Source organism: Hypanus sabinus, chromosome 3, assembly GCF_030144855.1.
Source record: "Hypanus sabinus isolate sHypSab1 chromosome 3, sHypSab1.hap1, whole genome shotgun sequence".
NCBI lineage: Eukaryota > Metazoa > Chordata > Chondrichthyes > Myliobatiformes > Dasyatidae > Hypanus > Hypanus sabinus.
The window spans coordinates 21,077,661-21,100,796 of NC_082708.1; the positions used below are offsets into that span (position 1 = coordinate 21,077,661).

General features: G+C 38.8%; 1 protein-coding gene across 4 annotated transcripts in view; it reads left to right on the plus strand.

The window, feature by feature from the left end:
- The window catches only part of cyfip1 (cytoplasmic FMR1 interacting protein 1), a 174,740-nt gene that overhangs the window by 92,693 nt on the left and 58,911 nt on the right, over positions 1 to 23,136 (plus strand). For all 4 annotated transcript variants that reach the window (XM_059963835.1, XM_059963833.1, XM_059963832.1 and 1 more), the window contains 3 exons: positions 951 to 1,073; positions 10,111 to 10,236; positions 13,269 to 13,435. In XM_059963835.1, the coding sequence (XP_059819818.1) occupies positions 951 to 1,073; positions 10,111 to 10,236; positions 13,269 to 13,435 (416 nt within the window). The remainder of the gene's footprint in view (positions 1 to 950; positions 1,074 to 10,110; positions 10,237 to 13,268; positions 13,436 to 23,136) is intronic.

The following is a 23,136-nucleotide window of genomic DNA, read 5'->3' on the forward strand; positions in this document are numbered from 1 at the left end:
CAGCAGAATAGTTTAAAAAGAGTATATTTGTGTTTTGGAATATCCAAGTCAGAGTCCAGACCTTAATCCAATTGAGATGCTGTGGCATGACCTGAAGAAGGTTGTTAATGCAAGTTATCCCAGAAATAGTGATGAACTGAAACAGTTTTGTATGGAGGAATAGTCTAAAATTTTTCTTCTCCATTGTGCAAATCTGATCAGCAGCTACAGGAAACGTTTGATGGAAGTTATTGCTGCTAAAGGAGGTTCTACCAGTTATTAAATATAAAGGTTCACGTACTTCTTCCAGTTTGGACTTTGAATGATTAAACAATGTGTTCAATAAAGACATGAAAAATACAATTATTGTATGTCATTAGTTTAGGCAGATTGTGTTTGTCTATTATTGTGACTTAGATGAAGATCAGACCATATTTTATGAGTAATTAATGCAGAAAACAAGGTAATTGGAAGGGGTTCACAATCTTTTTCTTGCAGCTGTATGTGTTTATTGTATAATATGAAAAGGCCACATTTCCATCATGAATCTTCTGCATTATGTCAAGATATACCATTATGGAAGCTACCATATACCTGTATCATCTGTCAGGTTTTTAGAAAGCACCTAGGGAATGTGAAAATAAAAATCTTGTACAGGTTTATAATCTTGATTTGGGAGTGGTGATGGGGGGTGGGGGAGAGGAATATTACAAAATGCAACATATTCTGTTATCTAGATATATAGATATAATTTTAAAAAGTGATGATGTCTGTCAAACCTTAGGAATTACATTTTTAACCTCTTGATGTTCATCAGTTATCCTGTAAGTGTGTAATGTTTTTTGTTAAAATCAGAATGTGAATGCAGTCTGCATGTAGTTTTGTTGTTGTTGAATACTCTGTACAATTGAGCTGACTTTTTGGATCATTACATCCCTTGTGCCCTTTTTCAATTTAACTACCTTTTGCAGGTGGTGACAGGGTCAGGCAGACAAGAAGCTCAAAAGACAGATGCAGAATACCAGAAGTTATCAGAACTGGCTTTACAGGGAATGCAGCTGCTGTCCCAGTGGAGTGCTCATGTTATGGAAGTGGTAAGAAGCCTAAGTAAACTACTTAAAGTAATTGTGCGGTTTTAATTTTGAAAACTAATGTTCTGTTCTCTTGTGTGCTGGTTTCTCTTGTCCCATTTTGATAGACATATTCCAAACTCTTTATTATTTGCTCTAATTCATTGTTTGCATCTTTTGCTCATTGCATCTATTATTTTGTAATGTCAGAACACTCCAGCAGAGAAACAGGCCTTGGGCCCACCTAGTCTGTGCAGAACTGTTTATCTCCCATTGACCTGCACCTGAACCACAGTCCTCCACTTCCCTCCCATCTATGTATCTATCCACATTTCTCTTGTGTTGAACTTGAACCCACAACCACCACTTCTGCTGACAGCTCATTCCACACTTTCACCACCCTCTGAGTGAAGATGTTTTCCTCCATGTTCCACTTAAATATTTCACCTTTCACCCTTAACCCATGATCTCTATTTTTAGTCTCACCCAGCCTCAGTGGAAAAATTTTGTATACATCTATCAAACCGCACCTCATTTTCCTACATTCTAGGGAATAAAGTCCTAACCTAAACAACCTTTCCTTGTAACGCAGGTCCTCAAGTCCTGGCAACGTTCTTATAAATTTTTTCTGCGCTTTTTGAATCTTACTGTCATCTTTTCTGTAGGTTGTGACCACAACTGCAAATAAAACTTCAAATCAGGCCTTGACAATGATAAACACAATTTTAACATACAGTGACTTTCTGACTCTTGTATTCAGTATTTCAATTTATGATCCCTCTGTTTCACTGCACTCTTCAGTGCTCTGCTGCTCACTGTGCAAGACCTGGTTTGTCCTCCCAAAGTGCACCACCTCATACTTGTCTACCTTAAGTTCCATCTGCCATATCTAGGCACATTTTTCCAGCTGGTTCAGACAACACTGCAAACTTTAGTCTTCCTCGCTGTCCCCTACACTGCCAATCTTGTTTCATCCACAAATTTGCAAATTTGCAAATTTACATTATCATCCAGATTGTTGATCTAGATCCAGCACCAATCCCTATGGCACCACACTAGATAGAGAGGCAACCATCTGCTACCACTTTCTGGCTTCTTCTGCAAAGCCAATGTTCAGTCCAATTTACTACGTCATCTTGAATACCAACGACTAAACTTCCTTGACAAATCTCTCATACGGGACATTGTCAAAGGCATTGGGAAAGCCCATGTAGACAACATCCACTGCCTTGCCTGCATCAACTTTCCTGGTAACTTTCTTGAAAAACTCGGTTATACGTGATCTACCACACACAAAGCCATGTTGGCTATCCCTCATCGATCTCTGTCTATACAATTACTTATACATCCAGGCCCTCAGAATATCTTACAATAAGTTTCCCACTACTGATGTCAGGCTCACTGTCCTATAATTTCTCGGCTTATCTTGGAGCCTTTCTTAAGCAACAGGCTTTGGCATGAACAGGCAGAGGGGAGGGTAGGTTCCGGTAAGTTTTGTTTTGTTCTTTTAGAGTAGAGAGAATGCCAGGCAGGATGTTGGAATGTTCCTCTTGCAGGATGTGGGAAGTCAGGGAGACCTCTGGTGTCATGGACAATGATACCTGCAAGAAGTGCATTCAGCTGCAGGTCCTAACAAACCATGTTAGGGAACTGGAGCAGGAGCTGGATGACCTCCAGATCATTCGGGAGAATGAGAAGTTTATAGATAGTAGCTACAAGGAGGCAGTTATGCCAAAGGAGCAGTGCACAGGTAATTGGGTTACTGTCAGGTGAAGGAAGGGGAAAGGGTAGGTAGAGCACCCCTGTGGCCATTCCCCTCAACAACAAGTATATTGATTTGGATACTGTTGGGGGGATGACTTGCCTGGGACAAACTGCAGAAGCCAGATCTCTGGCACTGAGTCTGGTTCTGCAGTGCAGAAGGGAGGGGGGAGGAAGAAGAGAGCGGCAGTGATAGGGGACTTGATAGTTAGAGGTACAGACAGGAGGTTCTGTGGTTGCGACAGACTCCTGGATGATTTGTTGCCTCCTGGGTGCCAGGGTCAGGGATCTCTGTGATCGCCTGCACAGCATTCTGAAATGGGAGGGTGAGCAGCCAGATGTCATGGTACACATCAGTACAAGTGACGTAGGAAGAAAGAGTGAGGAGGTCCTGAAGAGTGAGTATAGAGAGCTTGGTAGGAAGTTAAAAAGCAGGACCTCGAGGGTGGTTATCTCAGGATTGCTACCTGTGCCACATGCCAGTGAGGGTAAGAATAGGATGCTCTGGAGCAGGGGTCGGCAACGTTTACCACTAAAAGAGCCAATATGGACCCATTTCCCACAGAAAAGAAAACACTGGGAGCCACAAAATGAAATAACACTGCATACAACGGGTTTTTTTTGCCTTTATGCTATGTATAAACAAACTATAATGTGTTGCATTTTTGAAATTGATGAACTCCTGCAGAGAAAACGAAATTACATTTCTGCATGCAACAAAAACATTTTGAACTCCGAAAAAAAGACGTTGGGTTGAAGGTTACTACATAGGTAGCCTACCTTGGATCGAAGAATTAAAAGAAAGCGCGCACTGGCGGGTGTCAGGCATTGGCAGTGGTGATGTATATTAATAGCGATAAAAAACACGTTGTAGCGGTGTAGCGCTACACGCAGCGCTAAAATAAAGACTGCAGTCAAAGGTAACTTTATTCGAACTAAACAGCCTTGCTTTTAAGCCTCCCTCAACCCAGCCCCCATGGACGCAGATGCTGCAAAAGACGCGTACTCACAAACCCCCGTAGGCTATCTCCCTTAGCCGGAATGCTGGCTAATTGTGAGGAAATGTGTCGCCACACTTGGATCGTACAAGATCACCATAATCTTCAAATTTAGAATTACATTTCAAAAGCTAACAAACTAACATAAAATACATTTTAATTAAATACTGACCAATTATTTCCCAAAGCCACAGGGAGCCGCAGCACAGAGGTGAAAGAGCCACAAATGGCTCGGGAGCCGCAGGTTGCCGACCCCCGCTCTGGAGGATGAACACTTGGCTGAGGAACTGGTGTAGGGGGCAGGGTTTCAGATTTCAGGATCATTGGGACCTCTTCTGGAGCAGGTGGGACCTGTAAAAGAGAGACGGGTTAAACCTGAACTACAGGGGGACCAATATCCTTGCAAGAAAGTTTGTTGGTGCTATTGGGGGGGGGGGGGGGTTTAAAACTAGATTTGCAGGGGGGTGGGAACCACAGTGCCAGAGTAGATAGTGGAGCGGGGGTGAAAATAAATTATGTTAACATTTCAGGCAAAGTCACAAATAGAAGAAGGGTTGTGTGTGGTGGTAATAATCTTCTGAGGTGTGTCTATTTCAATGTGAGGAAGACTGACGAGCTGAGGGCGTGGATTGACTCATGGAATTATGACATTATAGCCATTAGTGAAACTTGGCTACAGGAGGGGCAGAAATGGCAGCTCAGTGTTCCAGGGTTCCGATGTTTCAGACTTGAGGCAGAGGGATGAAGGGTGGGGGGAGGGGGTGGCTTTGCTAGTCAGGGAAAATGTTATAGCAGTGCTCAGGAAGGACAGATTAGAGGGCTTGTCTACTGAGGCCATATGGGTGGAGCTGAGAAACAGAAAAGGTATGACCACATTAATGGAGTTGTATTATAGACCACCCAATAGTCAGCGAGAATTGGAGGAGCAAATCTGCAGAGAGATAGCAGACAACTGCAGGAAACATATGGTTGTGATAGTAGGGGATTTTAATTTTCCACATATTGATTGGGACTCCCATATTGTTAAAGGTCTTGATGGGTTAGAGTTTGTAAAATGTGTGTAGGAAAGTTTTCTAGATCAATATATACAGGTACCGACTAGAGAGGATGCAATATTAGATCTCTTATCAGGAAATGAGTTAGGTCAGGTGATGGAAGTGTGTGTAGGGGAACACTTTGGTACCAGTGATCACAACACCATTAGTTTCAACTTGATCACGGATAAAGATAGATCTGGTCCTTGGCTTGAGGTTCTAAACTGGAATAAGGCCAAATTTGAAGAAATGAGAAAGGATCTAAAAAGCATGGATTGGGACAGGTTGTTCTCTGGCGAGGATGTCATTAACGAGTGGGAGGCTTTCAAAGGAGAAATTTTGAGAGTGCAGAATTTGTATGTTCCTGCCAGTATTAAAGGCAAAGTGAATAAGGATAAAGATCCTTGGTTCTTTAGGGATATTGGAATTCTGATAAAGAAGAAGAGAGAGATGTATGACATGTATAGGAAACAGGGAGCAAATAATGTACTTGAGTATTAGAAGTTCAAAAAAGTACTTAAGAAAGAAATCAGGAGGGCTATAAGAAGACATGAGGTAGGTTTGGCAGTCAAGATGAAGGATAATCCAAAGAGCTTCTACAGGTATATTAAGAGCAAAAGGATAGTAAGGGATAAAATTGGTCCTCTTGAAGATCAGAGTGGTCTGCTATGTATGGAACCAAAAGAAATGGGGGAGATCTTAAATAGTTTTTTTGCGTCTGTATTTACTAAGGAAACTGGCATGGAGTCGATGGAAATAAGGCAAACAAGTAGTGAAGTCATAGAACCTATACCGATTGAAGAGGAGGAGGTGCTTGCTATCTTGAGGAAAATCAGAGTAGTTAAATCCCCAGGACCTGACAGGGTATTCCCTCAGACCTTGAAGGAGACTAGTGTTGAAATTGCAGGGGCCCTGGCAGATATATTTAAAATGTTGGTATCTATGGGTCAGGTGCCAGAGGATTGGAGGATAGCTCATGTTGTTCCGTTGTTTAAAAAAGGCTCTAAAAGTAATCCGGGAAATTATAGGCTGGTAAGTTTGACATCGGTAGTAGGTAAATTATTGGAAGGAGTACTAAGAGACAGGATCTACAAGTATTTAGATAGGCAGGGGCTTATTAGGGACAGTCAACACAGCTTTGTGCATGGTAGGTCATGCTTAACAAATCTATTAGAGTTTTTTGAGGAGGTTGCCAGGAAAGTGGATGAAGGGAAGGCAGTGGATGTTGTCCACATGGACTTCAGTAAGGCCTTTGACAAGGTCCTGCATGGGAGGTTAGTTAGGAAGATTCAGTCACTAGGTATACATGGTGACGTAGTAAATTAGATTAGACATTGGCTCAATGGGAGAAATCAGAGAGTGGTAGAGGAGGATTGCTTCTCTGAGTGGAGGCCTGTGACTAGTGGTGTGCCACAGGGATCAGTGCTGGGTCCATTGTTATTTGTCATCTATATCAATGATCTGGATGATAATGTAAATTGGATTAGCAAATTTGCTGACGATACAAAGATTGGAGGTGTAGTGGACAGTGAGGAAGGTTTTCTAAGCTTCCAGAAGGATCTGGACCAGCTGGAAAAATGGGCTGAAAATGGCAGTTGGAGTTTAATACAGACAAGCGTGAGATATTGCATCTTGGAAGGAAAAACCAAGGTAGAGCATACAAGGTAAATGGTAGGGCACTGAGGAGTGCAGTAGAACAGAGGGATCTAGGAATACAGATACAAAATTCCCTAAAAGTGGCATCACAGGAAGATAGGGTAGTAAAGAGAGCTTTTGGTACATTGGCCTTTATAAATCAAAGTATTGAGTATAATAATTGGAATGTTATGGTGAGGTTGAATAAGGCATTAGTGAAGCTGAATTTGGAGTATTGTGTGCAGTTTTGGTCACTGAATTACAGGAAGGATACTAATAAGGTTGAAAGAGTGCAGAGAAGGTTTACAAGGATGTTACCAGGACTTGAGAAACTGAGTTACAGAGAAAGGTTGAATAGGTTAGGATTTTATTCGCTGGAGCGTAGAAGAATGAGGGGAGATTTGATAGAGGTATATAAAATTATGATGGGTATAGATAGAGTGAATGCAAGCAGGCTTTTACCACTGAGGCTAGGGGAGAAAAAAACCAGAGGACATGGGTTAAGGATGAAGGGTGAAAAGTTTAAAGGGAACATTGGGGGGGCTTCTTCACACAGAGAGTTGTGGGAGTGTGGAATGAGCTGCCAGATGAAGTGGTAAATGCGAGCTCACTTTTAACATTCAAAAAAAACTTGGATAGGTACATGGATGAGAGGGGTATGGAGGGATATGGTCCAGGTGCAGGTCAGTGGGACTAGGCAGAAAAATGGTTCAGCATAGCCAACAAGGGCCAAAAGGCCTGTTTCTGTTTTGTAATGTTCTATGGTTCTAATGGAACAACATTAGCTATTCTCCAATTCTCTAGCTCCTCACCCGTAAATTTTTTTCTTCCCAGTACTAGAAAATTGCTCGTTTTTTTTTTATCCTCTCTGAATCTCACTGTGTGGTACACTTAAATAATTTGCTTAAATCAATATCTTTTAGTTGGCATAATTAATCAGGATGATGGTCATTGAGCTAGATACCTGAACTAAAATGTTGAATAAATTCCTCTTCATTTGGGTTTTTATTTCTCTGAAGCCACTTCCTGTATGGCACATTTAGGAAGTAGTTCACCTGAATGAAAACTTCTACAATATCTTTAAAAATCTGTCATACTTCCTTTAATAGTTTTTGCATCAGGTTGTAACTTCTGCATTGCAGATTCTAGGAATGTCATGGGTGAAACTTAGAGAATCTGAAAACAAGTAAAAAAGTTGAAAATGTTTTGCTTTTCAGTCAGAGACGAAGGTTGGAAAACAATGAACAACTCATTTCCATTCCATAAGAGGAACCAGCTATGATCTGTTGTCAGGGGACATTGCAGATTTGTTAATATTTGTATCATTGGCTGTGTAGCAAACATAATACTCTTTCAGTAGAATGACAGAAAATTCTTTCCATCTCGCCAGTTTATTCATTCATCATTTCTAAACACTCTTTCTGTCCTCCCCACCACCCTGTGTATCTGACACCATCACTAATCTCATCAACTCTGGACAGTTCACATTCACTGTCACCAAACACGCTACCCTGCTCTGTTTCATTTCTGCCTCATACCCAAGATCCACAAACCTGACTGTTTAGGTAGACCCATTGTGTCTGCCTGCTCCTGCCCCACTGAATTTGTGTTCACGTACCTTGATTCCATTTTCACATACCTCGATTCCATTCTAACCCCCTTCATTCAGCTTTTTTCCACCTACACCTGCAACACTTCTCATGCTCTCAATCTCCTCAACAACTTTCAATTTCCTGGCTCTGACTGCTTCATTTTCACCATGAATGTCCAGTTCCTCTACACTTCTTTCCCCCATCAAAAAGGCCTTAGAAGCTTTCTGCTTCTTTCTCAACAAAAGATCAATTCCGTTCTCTTCCCCCCCCCCCCCCCCATTACCACTGTCTCCATCTGACAGAACTGGTCCTACCCTCAACAATTTTTCCTTTAGCTCCTCCCACTTTTTCCAAACTCAAGGGGTAGCCATGGGCACCCACATGGACCCCAGCTATGCCTATGTGTTTGTTGGCTACATGGAACAGTCCATGTTCCAAGCCTTCCCTGATAATGCTCCCCAACTCATTCGGTGTTACATTGACGACTACATTGATGTTGCCCTCACCAGCATCTCCTCCATTTCCCATCTGCACTCACCCCATCTTCCCACTGCCTTAATGGGGATAGAATTCCTCTCCAACTACCCCATGAGTCTCCACATCCAACATGTCATTCTCCACAACTTCCACTATCTTCAAAGGGGATCGTACCACCAAACACATCTTTACTTCCCCCATCCCCCCCCCCCCCCCCACTCTCCGCTTCCACAGGGATTGCTCCCTCAGTGATTTCCTTAACCATTCATCCTTCTCCACTAATCTTCCTCTTGACACATACCCGGTAAGTGACAGAAATGCTACACCTGCCCATTAAGGGCCCCAAAGTCCTTCCAGGTGAGGCAACACTTTACCTGTGAATCTGTTGGGGTGGTCTATTTTATCTGGTGCTCCCGTTGTGGCCTGCTCTGTATGATGAGACCAGACATAAATTGGGGAAACCACTTTGTCAAGCACCTCTGCCTCATCTGCCAGAAGTGGAATTTTCCGGTGGCCAACTGTTTTAATTCCTATCCCCATTCCAGATCCGCCACGGTGAGGCCACTCTCGGGGTGGAGGAGTAATACATCATTTTCCGTCTCGGTAGCCTACAACCTGATGGCATGAACTTCAATTTCTCCTTCTGGTATTCTTTTTACTGGCCTCTTACTACTTCTCAACTGCCTATCACCTCCCCTGGTACCTCTCCTCCTTTCCTTTCTCCGATTGTTCATTCTCCTCTCCTATCAGATTACTCCTTCTCCAGCCCTTTACCTTTCCTACCCACCTGGCTTCACCTATCACTTTCTAGCTTGTCCTCCTTCCCTTCCCTCCACCATCTTATCTAGCATCTTCCCCCTTCCTTTCCAGTCCTGATGAAGAGTCTCAGCCTGACATGTCAACTGTTTGTTCATTTCTGTGAACGCTGCCTGACTTGGTGGGCTCCTTCAGCATTTTGTGTGTGTTGCTCTTGCAAATGAATTTGTAACTTGTGCATTCAGGCTAATACACTGGGTTTGCTTCTCAGGGTGTAATCTTCCACATGGGAGAGATGAAATGCCAATTTGGTAACTGCAAAACATTCAGTGTAATTGCTGAACATGTATTTTAATGATTTACCCCGTTCCCAGCCCATCATCTCCTTATAAACTCTAAATTTCTTTCCTATGAAGTTAAGTAAAAGTTATTTCATCTTGAATTGTGCTTGTTTACAATCTGTTACCCTCCACATCATATGCAACAACTTCAGATCATTTGCACACTTTACTACTTTTTGCCTGTTCATTATATCATTCCTACTTTCTGTCTATCATTCTGTGTTTATTTTCCTTTCCTGGTCTCCTCCTGTCCTTTGTACTTGCAAATATCTGATGTATTTGGTATTTTGTTAATAAGTTGTGCATTTTGAAATGTTAATGGCTTCATGGCTAGAAAGATACAGTATTGCCTGATTATTTAAATATTTCCAGTATATATGCTTATAAATCGCATCTCCAGCATTAGCGATTTTTTTTTTTGTTAAATGATATGATTTTCCCCTCATGTTTACTTTATTATTTTACAGTACTCTTGGAAGCTTGTGCATCCTACAGACAAGTACTCCAATAAAGAATGTCCAGACAATGCAGAGGAGTATGAAAGAGCAACAAGATACAATTACACGAGTGAAGAGAAATTTGCACTTGTTGAGGTGGAATTCGAAATACTTACCTGTTAAATCTTAATGAGCTTTTAAGTTGAGATTTTATTGAAAGAGCAAAAATATTTTCAGTACTCTTATACAAAAACTTTAAAGACATAAATGCATTATTAAATAATTTCAAAATTGTCTCCTTAGCTTTGCCTATTTTTTGAATATTAAAGTGGTATTCATGTCTGTATTTTGAACTTTGTGTGCTTCCCAATTGCGGGTCTTTTTTCCCCTCCGCAGCATCGTCTTTGAATCTCTGTAAAATGTGTCCTTTGGCTATTATCATGATGGATTTATCACTAAACAGTGAGACCCTTGTCCTGATCAACTGAACTGTTCAGGGTCAATGTTTATTGCCATTTACCCATATATGTGTATACTGCCCAATGAAACAACATTCCTCCAGACCAAGGTGCACAACACAGTACATTTAACTTGGACAACATAAAGTAATATTACAACAAAAAATGAACAAATAATAAAATACGTTACAGAAGATTTAGGCCAGTTAGAAGAGTGAGCTGAACGATGGCAAATGGAGTTTAATGCTGATAAGTGTGAGGTGCTATATTTTGGTAGGAATAATCCAAATAGGACATATCGTAAATGGTATTGCATTGAAGAATGCAATAGAACAGAGTGATCTTGGAATAACAGTGCATAGTTCCCTGAAGGTGGAATCTCGTGGATAGGGTGGTGAAGAAAGCTTTTGGTATGCTGGCCTTTATAAATCAGAGCATTGAGTATAGGAGTTGGGATGTAATGTTAAAATTGTACAAGGCATTGGTAAGGCTGACCTTGGAGTATTGTGGACAGTTCTGGTCACCGAATTATAGGACAGATATCAACAAAATAGAGAGAGTACAGAGAAGATTTACTAGAATGTTACCTGGGTTTCAGCACCTAAGTTACAGGGAAAGGCTGAACAAGTTAGGTCTTTATTCTTTGGACTGTAGAAGGTTGAGGGGGGACTTGATAGAGGTATTTAAAATAATGAGGGGGATAGATCAAGTTGACGTGGATAGGCTTTTTCCATTGAGAGTAGGGGAGATTCAAACAGGAGGACATGATTTGAGAGTTAGAGGGCAAAAGTTTAAGGGTAACACGAGGGGGAATTTCGTTACTCAGAGAGTGGTAGCTGTGTGGAATGAGCTTCCAGTAGAAGTGGTAGAGGCAGGTTTGATATTGTCATTTAAAGTAAAATTGGATAGGTATATGGACAGGAAAGGAATGGAGGCTTATGGGTTGAGTGCGGGCCAGTGGGACTAGGTGAGAGTAGGTGTCGGCATGGACTAGAAGGGCCGAGATGGCCTGCTTTCATGCTGTCATTGTTATATGGGTATAAGATTGACATTTTGCATAAGGTGTATTTACAACAGAAATTAAAAAGTAAATAGTGGTACGTGATTAGGGCTTCATAAGTAATGAGACCTGGATGGTGACAGGGAGATCAGTAGTCTCACAGCCTCGGGAAGAAGCTGTTTCCCACCCAAACAGTTTATGTCCTAATGCTATGATACCTATCTGCTGTCTGCTGGTAGGTGGTCAAAGCAATTGCAGGACAGATGGGAAGGATGCTTGACAATATTAAGGGCTCTGCGTACACAGCACTGCTGATAAAAATTTTGGATAGGTAGAAAAGAAACTCTTCAGCAGTTCTCATAATCCGCTGTAAGGTCTTCTGGTCAGATGCCTTGCAATTCCTGTACCAGATGGCAGTTGGTCATTATACTCTCATTGTTGTTTATCTAAAAATTAATTAGAATGGGGGAATGGCGGGGGGACTGCACTCTTTTAATACCCATTTCCTCCTATGCCTCGTTCCATTTATGTAGCTGTTTGTAACCATTGTACTTACTTAAAACATAACACTTCTTCACAAGGGATCTTCTAATAAACTTATTACGCACCCTCCCAAAATTCTTCACATCCTTCTTAGAAAGGAGCAACCATAATTCAGTGCAATACTCCACCCCCAGGGGGTGCGAGATGGAATTTCAGGGGGTGAGACAAAGAGTGGCTTGTGTGCTTGAGTGACAAGTCACGAGACATCACTCAGCCAGCTGCCAGTGTGCCTTGAGAAGTGGTAGTAACGTTTGTCCCAAGCACACTCCAGTCTCCCGCTGCCCGTTGAGAGAGACTTAAGCTCACTCCAGTCTCCCGCTGCCTGAGTCAGCATTCAGGATTCTCATCAGTGTTACCTGGGAAGTTACACCTCAGAGTTGAGGAGTCTCATCAATTTACTGTTTACAACTTTTTCTGAATAAATTAGAATCTAATTGCTCAATTTATATTTGCATTTTATGCACTGAGTTAAAAGCTTATTTTTTTTAAGTTCAATTTGTTCTCTCGCAGTATTGTATGTGGTTCAATTTGTGGTTCAAAAATTAGAAATTAGACTTCTTCGTCGTCAAATGTGATTTTACTTTTGTAGGGGGTGTGAACATTAATCAAACATTTCCTAGGGGTGTGGGGCATAGAAAAGGTTGGGAACCACTGCCATATGGCTTCTTTACTACCCTATCAACTTGTCACTTTCAGCATGCAAAGTACTTAGGCCCTAAGATCCCTCTGTGTATTAATGCTGTTAGGCTGTATTAAGGCAAATTATATTGCCCTCCATTTAAAATAGCACCAGTAGCTGAAATTTAGCTGAACTTATTGATGCACTTCGAAAAAGGCTGCAGTATCTTGAAAAACTAATGATGAATTGGCAATAGTTTTTAATATCTGTCAATAAAATCATTGAGTTTGGATAAAATATCTTGATATTTAAAGAGTAATTCCTTATTGATGTCAGTGAGAGGAAGATAATGTTGAACTATAATTTTTGGCTGATTAATCTGTCCTTTACAATTGAATGATTTCTTGAGTGTGTAATGGCTATAAAAACTTGCACATCAATTGTGCATGCAATTTTTAGTTTAAGTTCTAAATTATAACATTTTCTACTCAATTTATAGCAGCTTAATGTTTATGTTAACTGCAATGTTTATTAAGCTTAAATATAATTTTTCTGTTTTGCAATGTAGGTTATAGCAATGATAAAAGGACTACAAGTGTTGATGGGTAGAATGGAGAGTGTGTTCAATCATGCAATTCGACATACCATTTATGCTGCACTCCAAAACTTTGCTCAGAAAACTCTTCGTGAACCTTTGCGTCAGGCCATCAAAAAGAAGAAAAATGTGATCCAGAGGTTTGTGAGTGTGGTTATACATTTTTGTTTGTGTTCTCTACCTCGGAGACCTGTAATTAGCCTTTTAAAAAAAAACTATTGGAGTTGATCTAAATTATACACATGCCTTTCCTGTGAGAAAATGAATCCAGTAGAAATAGTTGAAAGTTATAAAGCAGGTTGTTTTGGTAAGTTTAGTTGTAAGGATTGGGATAAGATTAGTCTGATGGATTAAAATGTAGTTTTTCAAATTGACAAAAGAAACTCTTAAGGGGAAGCCATGGGGGTCACAGAATATTGGTGAGGCAGTTGAATCTGTTAACATTTTTTTCCAGATGATGCTTTTCATTTACCTTGAATAAAACTGTTCACAATTTAGCAATTTCTGTTTGATGAACTTTTTCGTTCTTGATGATTGTCAGTGCGAAAGGAAATTCTGATACTTATGATACATAGTACTTATGGTGTTGCTAAGCTGGTTGAGCAGTCAATCTTATCAAACATTTTGTGAAGGTCAACCAGGAAGTTTAAAAAAAGCAAGATTTCTTAATTGTTTTACAGATTAAAGTAAAGTTTGGATTATCAAACTTGCTATAGAACAGGGGTCGGCAACCTTTTTGCCTTTGTGGGCCGGATCACGTATTAATGAGCGGATGGTGGACCAGATAATGCCGTAAAAACTTGAAATATGGGAATTACCCATTTAAATACATCTAGTTATGTTTTGCCTCAAGTTAATGAATAACTCGTGCTAGAAGATCATCTGTGCTTAACCAAGGATGACAATTAGTAATCAAAGAACTCATCTGCAAACACATCTTCAGAATGAAATTGCAATCTCAATATGTTGTCACACTGTATCTCAATCAACTCCATTTGAATAATTTCTGATGCAGTGTCCACTTCCACAGCTTGAACTAATTTGCATGCAAGTGAAAACCAGCAAAACGAGATGAAAACTCTTTTCTCAATTCTTGGACCATATTCACAAAAATGCCTGGATCTTGTGCTTTTTTGGAAAAGTGGGAAAATGTGCAAATTTTCCTTTTTGAAGCTGGTACTCCAACAATTCCAGCTTTCTTTTAAAGGCCACAATATGACTATACATCTTATGTATCAGCTGATTTTTTTTTTCCTTGAAGTTGTAAATTCAAGTTATCTAAATGAGATGTAATGTCCACAAGAAATGCCAAGGTTGCAAGCTAATCAGAATCATGAAAATGTGAAGCATCCTCATTTTTGCTTTCAAGGAATATTACCACCTCGTCATGCAATGCAAATACTCTTTCCAGCATTGACCCTCGGCTAAACCAACGTACATTGCAGAAATTCTGTCGCCTTATCCAACAAAAACTGCTGAAACTGGTGGTGATTCAATCCATGAGATAGGATCAGATTCACTGCCTTCACAACAATGTCCATAATATCCTTTAATTTCAAAGACTTGGCACATAATGCCTTTTGATGGATAATGCGATAAATTTTAACCAGTTTCTGTGTGATTCCGAGGTTTTCCATTTGTCCTTGCAGCAATGCGATGATGCCTTTTTTTGTCCCACCATTGCTGGTGCCCAATCAGCTGTGATGCCAGTTAGCTTTGACACATTAAGTTTCATTTCTGACATCATTTTCAACAAAGCTTCAAAAATGTCTGCTCCAGTAAACCGTGTCCTTCATAGGAATTATGTACAGGGTTTTTTATGTTACTGTGTGTGTCTACGCCCACCTGGACAAGCCGGCTAGCACTGTGAGGGTCATGTTTTTTGACTTCTCCAGTGCGTTCAAAACCAACTGCCCTGCTTTGCTGGGTAAGAAACTGACAGTGATGCAGGTGGATGCTTCCCTGGTGTCATGGATTATTGATTACCTGATTGGCAGACCACAGTACGTACGCTTGCAACACTGTGTGTCAGACAGAGTGGTCAGCAGCACTGGGGCTCCACAGGGGACTGTCCTGTCTCCCTTTCTCTTCACCATCTACACCTCGGACTTCAACTACTGCACAGAGTCTTGCCATCTTCAGAAGTTTTCTGATGACTCTGTCATAGTTGGATGCATCATCAAGGGAGATGAAGCTGAGTACAGGGCTATGGTGGGAAACTTTGTCATATGGTGTGAGCAGAATCATCAGCAGCTTAATGTGAAAAAGACTAAGGAGCTGGTGGTGGACTTGAGGAGGGCCAAGACACTGGTGACCCCTGTTTCCATCCAAAGGGTCAGTGTGGACATGGTGGAGGATTACAAGTACCTGGGGATACGAATTGACAATAAACTGGACTGGTCAAAGAGCACTGAGGCTGTCTACAAGAAGGGTCAGAGCCATCTCTATTTCCTGAGGAGACTGAGGTCCTGTAACATCTGCAGGATGATGCTGAGGATGTTCTACGAGTCTCTGGTGGCCAATGCTATCATGTTTACTGTTGTGTGCTGGGGCAGCAGGCTGAGGGTAGCAGACACCAACAGAATCAACAAACTCATTTGCAAGGCCAGTGATGTTGTGGGGGTGGAACTGGACTCTCTGACGGTGGTGTCTGAAAAGAGGATGCTGTCCAAGTTGCATGCCGTCTTGGACAGCGTCTCCCATCCACTCCCTAATGTACTGGTTAGGCACAGGAGTACATTCAGCCAGAGACTCATTCCACCGAGATGCAACACTGAGCGTCATAGGAAGTCATTCCTGCCTGTGGCCATCAAACTTTACAACTCCTCCCTCGGAGCATCAGACACCCTGAGCCAATAGGTTGGACCTGGACTTATTTCCACTTGGCATGATTTACTTATTATCATTTAATTATTTTTGGTTTTATTTTGCTATATTTCTACTCTATTCTTGGTTGGTGCAACCAACCCTCGGGATCAATAAAGTATTCCTGTCTGTCTGTTAATCAAAATGGCTTCTTTGTTAAGTAAAAGTAGGGTTGCTTCTTTGTTATGGTAACTGGTGAGAGAGTGCTTTCTCCTGCAGCTTGTTTGGGTTATGATTACTGATAATGAAAATTGTATTCATTTTGTTAACCAATTGGGATAAATGTTGTTCTTTCAAGGTCAACAGGAGACGCTCATGGAGTGAGCACTGTTTCAGATTCGCTCCATAACCTTTACTTTTTTTAACCTATGATCACCCTTTTTTAACTTACTTTTACCTACACCAAAAGATTCTTGCTACTTTTTTGGACTTATCTTTAAGAGTTTATTGTGAATTTTGAAGAAATGAATATAGAAATGGCTCTTAGATCTAAAGGGCGAGAACCTGGGAAAGATTCTAACGGGAATGGGAAGAAGAAGAAGACCAATCCTAAGCGCACTGAATTGACTTATGAAATGTTATTGGAGATTTTAAATGAAAAATTTGAAGAACAACGACAAATTTTCAAACAAGATGAAAAGGCCTTTCAGGATTATATGGATAAGACGGATTCAGTAGTTAACCAGCAGCAAGCTCTAATCGCAACTTTGCAGGAGGACGCTCGGAAGCGAGACTTGATAATCGAAAAACTGGAGCAGAAATTATTTTCGATGATTAAACAGGTGGAAACACTTAAAGCCAAGAATGTCAACTTTGAGAATCGGTCCAGAAGACAGAACTTACGCGTACTTGGTCTCCCGGAAGGTATTGAACAAGGGGACCCCTCGAAGTACTTTGCTCAACTTTTAAAGGATGCGTTCCCTTCTGTATTCCCAGACAGTCCTCCATTACTGGATCGCGCTCACAGAATTATGCGTTGATCAGCAAGTGCTTCAGCTAAACCACTGGTTGTAATTGTCCGATTTCATTATGTGCATGTTAAAGAGCAACTTATTCGTGTGGCTCGGCGTGTAGGGATGGTCAAATTTCAAGAATTCAGTTTTCGATTAGTGGAGGATTTTAGTCCAGAAGTAATGAAGGCAAGGCTTCTTTTTAAACCTCTGATGTCGGAATGTTATGAGAAAAATCTAAAACCTGCGCTTTTATACCCTGTGAAGCTCAGAATATCGCCTCCCAATGCATCACAGCGTGTTTTCTTTTCTACATCTGAAGCGAGAAGCTTTCTGAATGAGAACTTCCCTACTGCTGCGGATCGTTGCAAGATAGTTTTTGTTTCCAAAACCAGATTTTGTTTCTGGCTATTGGTGTAGGTTTACTCTATATTTTATACTCTAGTTAAAGTTTTTTTTGATATACTAATCATTTTACTTACTTCAATCACTGTACTTTAGCTTTGGTCATTATTATTAATCCTTCAAAAGTGAATTTTTTTTACTAAAATGGCAGTTTCTTCTCTAAAATATTTTTGGCTGTTTTTTTGATTTTGCCATTTTTTTTCCTCTCATCTTCTTCCTATAATGCATTTCTTATCACAGTTTAAATTATTTTTTTGGTTTGTTTGGGTTTTAACCCGATTTTTAAGTTACTAGTGATTATATTGTTTTTGTTTTTTTTACTAGCAATTATATTAAGAAGTTTGGTTTTAGTATAGTGATTATTATTTCTTTAGAGTTTGGGAGGATCTTTTTTTATCCTTTATATACGGAGTTGCCTTCTGCTGATATGGGGGTAGATTTAGTTTCATTTCTCTTTTTTCCCCAGCCTTTTCCTGGCTGGGGAGGTCTTTTCTCCTCTTGGGTGGGGGGTAGGGGGTCTTTTTCTAAATCTTTTAGAACTCGTTCTTTACACCAGTTTTTTTTTAGTTTCTTCATTTGGGCTGATTTTAAACTACTAAAACGTCCGCGATGTCGTCACTTCCGGGTCCGCCCCTCATTTTTGTTCCTCTTCCGGGTGCATGAGTTCATAATTTGGTTAACCCTTTATATACCAAAGGGTTGATTTCAGAAATATGGCTTAGACCATTAATTTTGTCTCTTGGAATACTAATGGCTTAAACCATCCGATTAAACGGAAAAAGATTTTCAAAGTATTCCAAAGACTCAATGCACATATTATTTTTGTACAAGAAACTCATGTGAGGAAAGAGGATAATTATCGCTTTTTTAGGTTTTGGAGGGTCAACAGTATCATTCGAATTCAAATGCTAAAGTAAAGGGAGTTTCAATTTTTATTGACTCCTCTATTGCATTTTTCCAACACGATATCTTTTCGGATCCGAATGGTAGAATTTTGTTAATTAGTGGCTTACTTTTTAACAAAAAGGTTGCTGTGGTTAATGTTTATGCTCCAAATGTGGATTATCCCAATTTTTTTAAGTCCTTATTTACTTCTCTACCTAATCTAAATGAATATAAGTTAATAATGGGTGTTGACTTTAATTGTTGTTTAAATACTTTGTTGGACAGATCTATATCTACAGACTTTACCTAATAAGTCGGCCACTTATATTAACTCTTTTTTGACCGATAATGGAATTTTTGATATTTGGAGATTTCGGCATTCTAAGGACGAAGAGTTTTCATTTTTCTCACATGTTTATCATTCCTACTTGAGAATTGATTTATTTTTTTATTGACTCTTGTTTTATTCCATCGGTAATTGGTTGTAATTATGATATTATAGCCATCTCTGACTATGCTCCATTAAAACTTTCTATTAAATTTACGGATACAGCTTCTAGTGCTAGACAATGGCGATTTGATTCTACCTTACTGCAAGATCCAGATTTTATTAAATTTATGAAGGAACAGATCGATTTCTTCTTTTCAACTAATTCCACGGATGCTATTTCTTGTGGAACACTTTGGGACACTTTTAAAGCATACATATGTGGACAGATTATCTCCTACTCCGTTGGTCTGAGAAAACGCATTAAGAAGGAAATTCTTTTATTGGTTGATAAAATTAAAGAGATTGACAAGAAATATTCGACTACTCCTAGTAAGGAGCTTTACAAACAAAGGGTTGAATTTCAAATGGAACATAGTTTATTACTTACATCTTCGATTGAAAATCAGTTAATGAAAACCAGATCTGATTTTGATATGCATAGTGATAAATCTGGTAAACTGTTAGCTAGTCAATTGAAGAATGCTTTGGTTAAACGTCAAATTACTAAGATTCGTCAACAGAATGGGGATCTGACAGTTAACCATGATGAGATAACAAATCTTTTCAAGATTTTTATACCTCCCTGTATCATTCTGAATTCCCTCATGATTATAATACCATGTGTGATTTTCTTGGGAAATTGAATTTTCCAAAATTATCATCAGATGATCTTTCAATATTAGAAACTCGTATTACAGATGCAGAAATTAACAAGGTTATTTCCTCTATGAATCCTGGGAAAGCACCAGGTCCAGATGGGTATACAGTAGAATTTTTAAAATGTTTTTCTGCTACTCTTTCTCCTTGGTTATGCAGGGTTTTTGAAGAAGCAATTAGATTGGGTAATCTGCCACAATCTTTTTGTTGAGCTTCCATTTCTTTAATATTGAAGAAAGATAAAGACCCTACTGACTGTGCATCCTATAGACCAATATCTTTATTGAATGTAGATTCCAAGATCTTTTTCAAGTTACTGGCATCCAGGCTGGAGAAGGTATTACCTCAAATTATTTCGGAAGATCAAACTGGTTTTATTAAAAATTGCTATTCTTTTTTCAATGGTAGGAGATTATTGAATATTGTTTATACTCCTTCACATAGCACTTCAGAATGTATTATTTCACTAGATGCGGAGAAAGCATTTGATAGAGTTGAATGGCCATACTTATTTACTGTGCTTGAGAAGTTTAATTTTAGTCCGACATTCATTTCCTGGATTAAACTGATATATCATACTCCAGTAGCCTCGGTGCTTACTAACAATCAAAGATCTCACTTTTTTCGTTTATTTCAGGGTACTAGACAAGGCTGTGCTCTTAGTCCATTATTATTTGATATTGCTTGAGAACCCTTGGCAATTGCTATCAGAGAATCACAGAACATTTTTGGCATTAATCGTGGGACGGATATACATAAGCTATCATTATATGCAGATGATTTATTATTATTTATTTCTGATCCTGAGAAATCCATTCCTGCAGTTATATCATTGTTGGCTCAATTTAGTAATTTTTCCGGGTATAAATTAAATCTTAATAAGAGTGAATTGTTTCCTTTAAATAGATAGGTTCCAATTTATGGAAATTTACCTTTTAAATTAATTAATGACTCTTTTAGTTACTTAGTGATTAAAATCACAAAAAACTATAAGGACTTATTTAAGGTTAATTTTTTACCCCTAATCGATCAGATTAAATGTTTGTTTACTAAATGGTCACTAGTATCTTTATCTCTGATAGGTGGGATTAATTCTATTAAGATGGTTATTTTACCCAAGTTTTTATATATATTTCAAGCGGTACCAATTTTTAATCCGAAGTCTTTTTTTGCTAATGTTGATTCAAAAATTTCCTCATATATATGGCAGAATAAAAATCCTAGATTAGGTAAAAAATATTTACAGAAGGCAAGGAAGGAAGGTGGATTGGCATTGCCTAATTTTAGATTTTATTATTAGGCAGTTAATATCCAATATTTGATATGTTGGTTGAAGGATTGGGATTTATCTTTTAGCCCTCATTGGGTGAACCTGGAAATTAAATCCGTACAAGGATTTTCATTGGGTTCTATTTTAGGGTCTTCTCTTCCCTTTGTTCTTTCTAAATTGCCGAAACAAATTGACAATCCGATAATTAAACATACTTTACGTATATGGTTTCAATTTCGGAAATTTTTTGGGTTGACTCAGTTTGTTTTAAATATTCCTATTGTATCCAATTGCTTTTTTTATCCTTCTATTATAGACCAAGCTTATTCAGCTTAGAAGACTAAAGGATTACTACAATTTTCCAATTTATTTTTGGATAATTGTTTTATGTCTTTTGAACAATTATCTAATAAATATAATTTGCCTAGATTTCATTTTTTTAGATATTTACAGATTAGGAATTTCTTAAATACTGTACTTCCTACTTTTCCAAGTTTTGTGTCTTCAGGTATTTTGGAGAATTTGTTTGAACTAAATCCTTCTCAGAAAGGGCTAATATCAAAACTTTACAATATAATTATGAAGATACATTCAGAGCCCTTCTATAAGATTAAAAATGATTGGGAAAGAGAACTTAACCTTACTATCCCTATTTAGAGTTGGGATAAAATTCTTCAATTAGTTAATACATCATCTATATGTGCTAAACATTCATTAATACAGTTTAAGATTGTGCATAGGGCTCATATGTCCAAGGATAAATTGGCTCATTTTTATTCCTATATAAATCCTATTTGTGACAGATGTCATTCTGAGATGGAGTCTTTAACTCAAATGTTCTGGTCGTGTCCGCTTTTGAAAAAATATTTGAAAGACATTTTTGATATTATTTCTACGGTATTGAACATTGATTTACAACCTCATCCTATTACTGCAATTTTTGGTTTACCAATGATGGACTCACTCTATTTATCCTCTTCTGCTTGTCGAATGATTATATTTCTTACATTAATGGCTAGAAGATCTATTTTGTTGAATTGGAAAGAAATTAATCCTCCTACCGTATTTCATTGGTTTTCTCAAACTATGTTATGTTTAAATTTGGAAAAAATTAGAAGTTTTGTATTTGATACTTCTATTAAATTTGAAAAGATATGGAGACCATTTATTCAATATTTTCATATCATGTAATATGACCCTGTTCCAAGCCTATTTGTTTTTCCAGTTTCGATTTTATATATGTTGAGAGGATCAGAGTTGACGACACTGATGGTTTTGTATTTTTGTTATTATAAACAGCCCTTTTTTTTCATTTTTTCTTTTTTTTTCTTTTTTTCATTTTTTTCTTATTAGTTATTAGATTAGTTTTTTTTGCATAATTTTTTTCTTTTTCTTTTTTTCTGTTTTTTTTAAATATATATTATGATATACCTAGGTTTGCCTTGTTTATTTGTTGTATTGTCCATGATTTGGGAATAGTCATTTATACTGTAACCATTGCTTATGTATTCTTTCATGTTCAGTTGAAATGTGTATGTTTGTAATCCCATTATCTATGTATCAATTTTATTTTATTGATATTAATAATAATAAAAAGATTGAAAAAGATGTTATTCTTTCTTGTGGGTCTGTGATCTGTGGTTTCGCAGATTTTTGGGGAGTTGGGGAGGAGATCGTGAGGAAGGTGGACAGTGCTGGAGGCGCTCTGGTCGATCACTGAGGGTGGTCCCAGTTGCGTGGGCCATGGAGGTCGAAGAAGATCGAATAGTGGACCGAAGACTTCAGTGGTTGAGCTCCAACGATTGTGCACTAATTGACTGAAGCCTGATAAGTTCTGGCACCTTTTCTTTCCTTTCTCTTCTTTCATATATATTGTATCGCTATTGATCACTTATTTCTAGTAAGATTTATAAAGTGTATTCTGTGAACGTACATGGTGTGCAGTTTGATATTGTATGTGCGAGTTTGTATTAGTGTGCATTTCACAGCATCCACGTAAATGGGAGGTGCGGTTTGGTGGGTGGACGAATTTTCCCCTAGACGTACACCAGCCAACTGAGTGAGTGTTACAATTAGTTGAATAAACAATTCAAAATTTGGAAAAGTTGATGTCACTCCTCGCACAAACACTGCAAGCTGAGCAGTGTCTTTCAAGCGTGCGCTCTCATCAAGCACAATTGAAAAAGTTGCAATTCGTTGCAGGCATCCCTTAAACAACTTTTAACATCTGATATTTCTTCAACATGCTGTGTGATTGTTCTTGCTGACAGGCTGATAAAGATTTCTTTTCAGGACAAACAATATGCACCACTGCCAGTA